Below are 8,666 nucleotides of genomic sequence, written 5' to 3'. Positions count from 1 at the left end.
CTGAGCCCCCGGTGCTGAGCCCCCGGTGCCGTGCCCTGATCGATCGCCGTGCCCTGATCGCCATGCCCCCCCAAGAGCTCCTGGACTACTCGCCCGCCCTGCGGAGACACAGCCCGCCCCGGGGCAGCGGCCCGGAGCTGGGCATCAAGTGCGTGCTGGTGGGCGATGGCGCCGTGGGCAAGACCAGCCTGGTCGTCAGCTACACCACCAACGGGTACCCCGACGAGTACCAGCCCACTGCCCTCGACACCTTCTCCGGTAGGTGCCCCGCGACGGCGGGGAGGGGCTGTGTGAGGGAAGGGTGGGCAAGGTCTGGGGGCACGAAGCCTCGGAGCGTTTTCTGCAACTCCGAGCGGGTCCCTCAGGCGTTGAGTGAAGTTTGGCAGGTGGGAGTCCTGCCTGTCCCGGCTTGGGTGGAGAAGCCGGTGCCGACAGGACTTGGTTTGCAAGTTGTATGAAGTTGGGCACTTTCCTGGTTTTGTGGTGTTCTTGTGGGTAAATAGAAGGGGCCTTATTTTTTTTTTGTGGTGGTGGTGGTGCTTTTTAGCTTCAGAAATAGCACAGAATTGCACTGGAGGACTTTCTAGCTCCAACTCAGAAAAAACCCCACCCTTCTCCCCATGTCCACTGAAGTTAGCATTGGACAGAGGCTGCCAAAAAGTTGAAGAGCTTTGTAAGTCTGCCTAGAATTTCCTTCCCTGTTAATAGATGAGCTTCCACTTTTCTAAATGCTGTTTTTGTTCTTCTCCATTCCTCATCCTTTGGGCTCCAATGTCTGGTACAAAACCTAGGAAAATACAAAGCCCTTTGAAATATTTCTGATCTGTGTTTGATATGAAGAAACACAACAGTACATGACAGAACAGATGAGCAGATTAGAGATCGGCCCAAGTCATACCAGGAACAAGACATCTAGTGTGTCATAGTCTCAAAGTCTCTTAGAAGGAGCATTTTGTTTCTCTGTATGTCCCCCCATTTGCTCACTCTTCCACTGGGAATTGTTGCTTTGCCTTTACCCCAACCAGGCTCTTCCACTGTCACTTGAAGGAAATGAACTGGGAACAGGGTTCAGCAGCCCTTTGGGGAACAGATATAAGGAACCCTTGAGCCCTCCAAGGGAAAGATTATCACTCTCTCTTCTCCCTTTACATTGATTGGTATGGTTTGAGCTAAGAGAGGCTTCACGTTACCATAGTTATTACCCTCCACGTTTTTTGAAAGGGCAAATCCATAAGAAAGCAATCCAGAAAGGTGGAGGCAATATGAATTCAGAGACTCCCCCATCAGCAGCAAGTAATTTGAAGGTAGCTGCACATGGGTTTAACCCCCCTCTGGATGTCCAGGTACCAAGCCTGACTTCCAGAGGTGTATAGGATTTTCAACTGATAGAAATCAGTTAAATCATTAAAAATTAGTCTTCTGAAGTTCACTTTCTGCTTGTTGGGGAGGAAATGGGAGAATAAAGAAATTTCCTTTCCAACCCCTACTGTTAACCTGGATAAACCTGAAGGAGGTCCCTACCTGGATTCAGACATTACAGTTCAGGATCAATTTCAGAAATTTCAGCCCAATTCCCTTGACTCTTGGGGAACATCTGTAATTGCAACTGCCAGCAGAATTGAGCAATTTACATCCTGACCTTAATCCTGGTCACAGGACTGTGATGCCAACGAGATAGGAGAAAGTATTGCACTATCAGGGGAACGGCTCTGGGACTGTGACCTGGCCACATCTTTCTGGGTGCTACCTCCAGCTGAGTGTCACAGGTGGAGCAGCCTTGAGTGAAACGTGGACCCAGTGACCTTTCTCCACCAATCTATCCTGTTCTGCCAGCCCCTTTGCTATTGTACCAGAATACAGCCTCATCCTGAGGGTGTGGACTTTGTCAGGGTGGTATTTGGAGGGCTGTCACAGAGCTGCTAGTGTAGCTTAGGCTAGCAGCAAATATGACAAAACCTTGTGCAAGCACCGGAGCAGCAGATAATATATGTGGAGCCTTTCTTCTGAAGCTGGTAAAACATTTCAGAGATGCTAATTCCTTCTCCCAATGTGAGACAGAAGAAACCAGATACTAGAAAGGCAAATGCCCAGTGCCTTGAAGATCAAGTCAGAATCTAGCAGGTTCTTTGATCAGGAACAGGTTTCTCCTCCTCTGGGGCAGATATGATAACGACCCAACGTTTCCCAGTCACAGGGAAGCAATGACTTTCAGCTATGCCTCAAGGAGTGGCACTGTGGTGGACGCACCCACCCCTTCCTTTTTTTCTTCAGTCTCCCACCAAACTTCAGTTCATCTTTTGTCTGCATCTCCCTCTTCCTCCCCAGACTGCTTTCAGGGAGGAGTTCTTTTCTCCAAGAGCTTTTTTTAAACTAAGTTTCTATCATTTACTCACCTGGTTAATTACTTCAAGAATCAGAAAAGATTGATCCTGCATCTGTTTTGGGGTTTGTTTGGGGGTTTTTGTGGTCGTGTTTTTTTGGGGTGGGTTGTTTTTTGTTTTTTTTGTTTTTGGGGGGGGGGTTGTTTGGTTGGTTTTTCTTTAACAAAAAGGACAATGAAGCCTCTCCTGGGGAACAGTAAGAGAGCTTAGCATGCCAGCCATTGTCACCTAAGCCAGGGTGTCTGTCTCTACTCGTCAGAGCACAGCCCCATCCCCATGTTCAGAACTTTCAAGGAATTTTCAGTTCCCCCAGCCCCTTTCTTCTTTTCCTCAGTTCCCAGCCACTCTCTGTGGTGTCTGTGCACTTAAACATCTAACAGTTTCATTCCAGATTTCCATCAGAGGTCCTGCCAGCCCTCAGTCTGAGTCAGCTGATACCACATGAAGGCTTTCTGTGATTAGGGAGTGAAATGGGAGCAGGCCTTACGTGTGTAACTCAGCAGTTTTTCAGTGTGTGGATAGTCTCTGAAGGAAATTTCGCTCATCACTTTTTCCCTACTAGCTTCTTCTTTTCAAAGTTGAGTTTAGGTCTTTGCTTTTCTTTAGCTACAACACTCACAGAAACACTTCTCCTTTTTTTCTCCTTTATATATATTTTATTTATTTTTTATTTAGGCCAGATGTCTGCCCTGGATGGGAAAAAAAATCTTCAATAGCTTGTTTTATGTGGACTGATTTGAACTTCCACCCTTGGCCAAGAAGCTAAGAGCAAGCTGATGAAGTTTGCTGTTTGTGTTTATCCTCATCTGCTTTCTTGGGTTGTGGAAGAAGAACAGCAAGTTGTTCTCAGGGCACCATCGGACAAAGGGCTCTTCTTCTCCAGAGGAGAAGTTCTCCAGTAATAAGGAACTATTATTTCAAAATACTTGGGAAGAGCCCAAAACACCTGAGTGCTAACCAAATCAGAAAGTCTACAGCAGATCTCTTAATGTTCCCAGTGAAAGGTGCAGCTGTCTTAGTGAGGTCTGGGAGGATGCCTAGCAGGGAGGACAGTCTTGAGTGACTTCAGCAAGCTTTATTCAGTGGGATATAAACCAGAGTGCCTGTCGAGTGTACGGGTGTGGGCTGGGCAACTGCCTTAGACTCATCCTTTTTCTCTTTCTGCTACAGTGCAGGTCCTGGTGGATGGAGCCCCAGTCCGGATCCAGCTGTGGGACACTGCTGGGCAGGTAAGGTCTGCTAAGCAGCTGTTGGCTCCGGTCCTATAGGATGGTGATTGTTTGCAGGCTTTTTAAGAAGTCAGTGTTTAACTGGGGAGGAAGGAAATGCACGAGTCCAGCATCAGCCACTCACTGGTATGGCTGTCCCAGACAGGTGAATGACACACTCCCTCAGCTCTGAAACTTATGTCTGAACCACAGCATGGCCAAAAAGTCAGCACAATACCCTCCTCTGAGGGTGCTGCTGTCCTAGTTAAAGTGTGAAAAAGCCACAGCAGCATCATGCTGTTAGGAGATCAGTCCAATGAAGACTTTTTTTCTTTCTCCCCCCTCCATTTTCTACAGGAGGACTTCGACTGTTTGCGCTCGCTTTGTTACCCCGACACCGACGTCTTCCTTGTCTGCTTCAGCGTGGTGAACCCAAGCTCCTTCCAAAACATTACTGAGAAATGGATCCCTGAGATACGAACTCACAACCCGCGGGCACCGGTGCTGCTGGTGGGGACGCAGGCAGACTTGAGGGACGATGTCAATGTCCTCATCAGCCTGGATCGCTACCACGTGAAGCCTGTGCCCCGGCCTCAGGCAGAAGGTCTAGCGGACAAAATCCGGGCTGAAGCCTACCTGGAATGCTCAGCGCTGACTCAGAAGAACCTCAAAGAAGTTTTTGACATGGCCATTGTCAGCGGTGTTGAGCACAAAGCACGGCAGGAGAAGAAGATGACCGCCAAAGGCATCAAAACTCTCTCCAAGTGCCGCTGGAAGAAGTTCTTCTGCTTTGTCTGAAGCTGCTGTGAGGCAGGGGGAAAAGAAACGCCTGATGCCAGTGTTGGCTCTGCACCTTCTTGGAGTGACTGCTCCTATGGTCCCAGTGAGGAGGGTATGATAAGCTGTTGGGCTTGGAAACCCGGCTCTTGCTGCGTTGCAGTGTCAGATGCCTAGGAGACATGAACTGGATTTCCATTGAGCTGGGATGTGGAATGGTCCAGGCAGCTACAACTACCTGCCAAACATGTCTGTAGTGTCCCAGACTAATGGGAGCCTTTAATACATCAAGAGTCAGTACCCCAGTACAGGCAGGTTCCTAACATTGCTCAAAATGACCAGTTTTTCTATCTGAAGCCAATACACTTTTGGAATCCTGACACAGCATCATAAACGTGAGGGAATTCTGAAGTCTGCTTATGTTTGGGCTGATTTACAGGCTTGGCAGAGAGCAGCATAGGGCCAGTTACAGGTGACTGCAATGTGGACAGTCATGGGCTGCAGAGTTTGTAACGTGAGACTTGGGTTCTCCTTCTGATTCTGCTTGCCAGAACAGGTAGAAGTCACCTGGCTGTGAAAAACTGGTGCTCTTTCTTAAAGGCCCTGTATTCTGAGTACCCTTGAAAAGGTTTTTCGTAACTAAAGGTACTAGAAAGCTGAAGAGAAAGTGCAGTGGGAGCTACAGCAATTCTTAAAGCAAAACATTCTCTGAGATAACTCTGTAGTCCAGTGGATGCCAGTGCTATTGTTCTGTCTCAAGAGGTAGTCAGGAATATGGGGACCTATTTTGAAAAGCCTTTTGTGCATCTGGTGTTTTGAGAGAAAGAACAGGTGAGGAACAGTGATGAGTGGTTCTAAGCTTGTCTAAGAGAGACAAAACTGTGTTGCAAAGGGTTATGACACTACCAAGGGGTGGAATGGAGAGCCATGCCTGTAATGAAAGAGAGAATGAAGAAAAGGAAGGGAATAAAAAGGAAAAAGATGGAAGGAAGAAAGGGAGATGGAGAAGGAAAGAGAGGATGAACATTGTTAAATGAAAGTTGTGATTCTACTTAGTTGAGATGCTAAAATTCAGAGAATCTTCTAAGGACCTGGAAAATTTGCTAGTGATCACAATTTCAAAGCAATATTGTCCATACATTAAGATCTAAATCAAAAGGAGGAGGTTGTAGTGAGAGAGCATTCCTCTTGGTCAGTAAAATCTGCTGTTTCAGATCTAAGTAGGAGAACATAATTTGCCTTGTGCTGTTCTTCCTGAGGCTGCAGAACAGGAATGGAGAACTCAGGGCTTCTTTCTGTTGTGTTTCCCTTTTTTGAAAGTCACTGCTTGATCTGTTGAGATCAAAAGCAAAAGGAAATCCATGAGGTTCCTGCCAGAGGAAAAACATCCATTGTGTTTCCTCTGTTCCATCTCGCCTGTTTCTCAGGGAATTAATTTCCCAGTGAGTCTATTAGCATTTTATTACAGAATTTTCATCAATTTCTGAAACACCTTTCACTGAGACATTTTGTTCTGGTTTATGTAGCAGAGAGCATGACAGGTCTCTCAAGCAATGCTGCAATACTCAGGGGGTTCTCTGCATCTGGCCATAGCCCATCACTTTGGGGGTGTTCTGGAGTAATGTGGCAGAAGGTGATATAGCCATGGATAGTTTTCCCTGCACCAAAAGCAAGCATACCTGAGCTAGTGGCCCTGTAAAAAAACAAATGCAAGTAATGCATTATGGCTCTAGAAGCCTGCAAACCTCTCTCACAACCATCTCTTTTTATGGTGTGGCTCATGTAGTCCCCAGGACATGAGACAAGCCTGCTGTCTCCCTGGGCTGTGTCATAATATGAAAGAGGTGGGCAGGTCTTCATGCAAAGGGAGGTAGCCCACAGCCTTGGAGCTGCTTGTAAGGTAAGGTGTAGAGACCTCAAAAGGATGGGTTGGCAAAATGAGCTGTATGTCAAAAGGACTTCCCCAACTGAAGTGCCATCCAGGTGCAGTGAAGAGTCCTAAGAGCTGGAGAGTACAGAGGCAGTAGCTAGAAGTGACCTGTCCTACACACCTCTGGGCAGGACATCACTTCTTGAACAAAGCTCTCAGCGGTGTATCCCTGCATGTTAGTTCTTACTTCTACAGGCACCTTTGCTGTATCACTAGTTCAGTTTGTCTGTTGGGTCTTTATGCATTTCTTTAGCCTGTGAGACCAAGGGCTGGGGTGTGATCTGCTGAGGAGCATGCCATGCCCCTGTGGGGCAAATCCACAGGTGGAAAGAAGACCAGCTTTCCCTCCTTCTGGGGAGAGCAAAGGTTGTCCTGCAGTAGCTTGGTATGAAACAGGGATTATTATTATTATTGTTATTATTTCATTTTGGAAAATTGTACTGAGAGCTGCTTTCTTCCTCTGTGATTGTGTCTGATATTTGTTGAAATAAAATTTTTTTATGTCCACAATTAGCGTTTGCAATTTTGTCAGTGCAAAGGAAGCTGGGCTTAGAGATGGGGGAGGAGTTACTCCATTTTACTGGTAATAGAATACAAGGAAAATCGCTTCACTTCTCCCTCCATGTCCTAACCACTACTAGCAATGGTAAAAATCCCCTCATAGCTGAAACCCTCCCAGATCCTCCTGTTGCCTTGGTTAATTTTCCTCTCCCTCAGCAGCCACTGAGGGTGGAGGCTGCTGAGGGGGTGTAAGTAACAAATATCCAAGGCTTTCAGTGCCCCTCCCTACAAGCCACCATTCGGGGACCAGTCAGGAGGCCCTCCCAGCACTCATTGAGACAAGCCCAGGTAGGACTTGCATTTGGAGCCTTAATAACAGCATGCTGCTCTGTCATTAGGCTGGTGGGAAATTTAGCCATCAGCACTATTTAACTTCCCTTGATAGTTAAACACTATGCAAGCATTGAAGCATTTTGTCCGTGTCACATAGGACACAAAGGCTCTAAGCAAGACAGCTCACAGGACTCATCCTTTAGCCTCATGAGAAGCACCACAGGTAGGTTAGGGCTCATGTCTGCCCACATCTGGGGCTCCATAGGTGCTCCAAAGGCAGAGGGCTGAGAAGTGAGACTTCTGGGGTACAGCAGGCAGGTGGGAAAGAAAATGGGCAATACCACAGTGGAGCACAGCTAATGAGCAAATGTGATTCAGAAACTAGAAGGGAATAGGAAATTACTGCTGATAAAATATTTGGGAACTCTGTTTGTTTGTTTGTTTGTTTGTTTGTTTTAATTTGGCAAAGCCTGAAACCACACTGTCCTCCAGCAGCTTGCTGTTTGCTAGATGCTAAGCAACCTGGGGGGTTATTTGGAGCCAGCTCCTAGTTTTGCAGCTTCCCAGCATTAAAGCTTACAGAAGAACCTGTGAATGGAGATAGCAGCAAAGTGTCAATTAACTTTATGCAGCATGAGTCATCCTGCTGAGCCATATCCTGTCATGTGCACAATGAGCACCCTAAAACTCCTTGAAACTCATGAACAAAGCTGAGCTCCTGGGGACAGGGGTGAATCCATCTCAGCAAATGGAGTGTCCTACTAAAGCCACCAAAGGTGTCTTTAAAACCTTGCTCTAGCCCTCTCCATTGTGCATCACTGGACCTGTGCTGCTACCTGGCTCTGGTACAGTTTGGGCTTGTTTCTGCATTGCAGTGCTGCTTGACCAACCTGTATTTTCAGATGATGGTGAGAGCACAGGAAAGTTCCTGGGAGACTGTTGCTAACACAAACCACCCCACCAAGCTGGGTGAAGCTAGCCAAGCCCATCACTACTAGGCCAGCACGATTCCACGAGTGCCACTTACTTTAATGCTAGAAAGGATCCTTATGATTAGTTGATCTGACTTGCTCCTCAGTGCAAAGCTCAGCATGAAATGCTAAAAAACCCCATGTGCCTATGGGGTAGAAACTTCCTAGTACCTTCCTTCTTGCTCAGGTCTCTGACCTAGATCCTGGTGAGCAGACTCCTGCACAGTCCTGCATGGAGCAGAGTAACTTATCAGGGCTTTCCCACCAGTATAAGCAACACTGCAAAGTCCTTCAGTTTGGGCACACACCATGTTGTGTAATTCTGCATGGAGCCCAAGTGCTCTCAGCTCCCCAGGGAGCTGAACTTGGGTGGCAGCAACGGTAGGAACACAGTGTGGGAACCCCTTTTGTTTTCTTTCTCTGTAGGTAGCACACCCTATATGGGCTTAGCTGTGCCAAGAAGGTTCCCAGCTGGCAATGCTTTCCTGAGCTTCCACTGAACCCTGACTGGGAATTAATCTCCAAAATAATACCAAGTTTCGTCTGACTCAACACAGCCTTCTCC

The 8,666-nt window shown here is 47.2% G+C and overlaps 1 protein-coding gene across 1 annotated transcript; it reads left to right on the top strand.

Annotated features, from left to right (window-relative positions):
• Window positions 1-62: 62 nt before the first annotated feature.
• RHOV (ras homolog family member V) lies at window positions 63-4,387 on the top strand. Its single transcript, XM_009999566.1, has 3 exons — window positions 63-258; window positions 3,552-3,610; window positions 3,947-4,387. Exons 1-3 carry the CDS (start codon window positions 63-65, stop codon window positions 4,385-4,387), a joined length of 696 nt encoding a protein of 231 aa, XP_009997868.1.
• Window positions 4,388-8,666: the final 4,279 nt, after the last annotated feature.

This window comes from Chaetura pelagica, unplaced genomic scaffold (genome assembly GCF_000747805.2).
Source record: "Chaetura pelagica isolate M959 unplaced genomic scaffold, ChaPel_1.0 scaffold55, whole genome shotgun sequence".
NCBI lineage: Eukaryota > Metazoa > Chordata > Aves > Apodiformes > Apodidae > Chaetura > Chaetura pelagica.
Note: the sequence above shows the minus strand (reverse complement) of the source record. Positions and strands in the feature narration are given on the sequence as shown.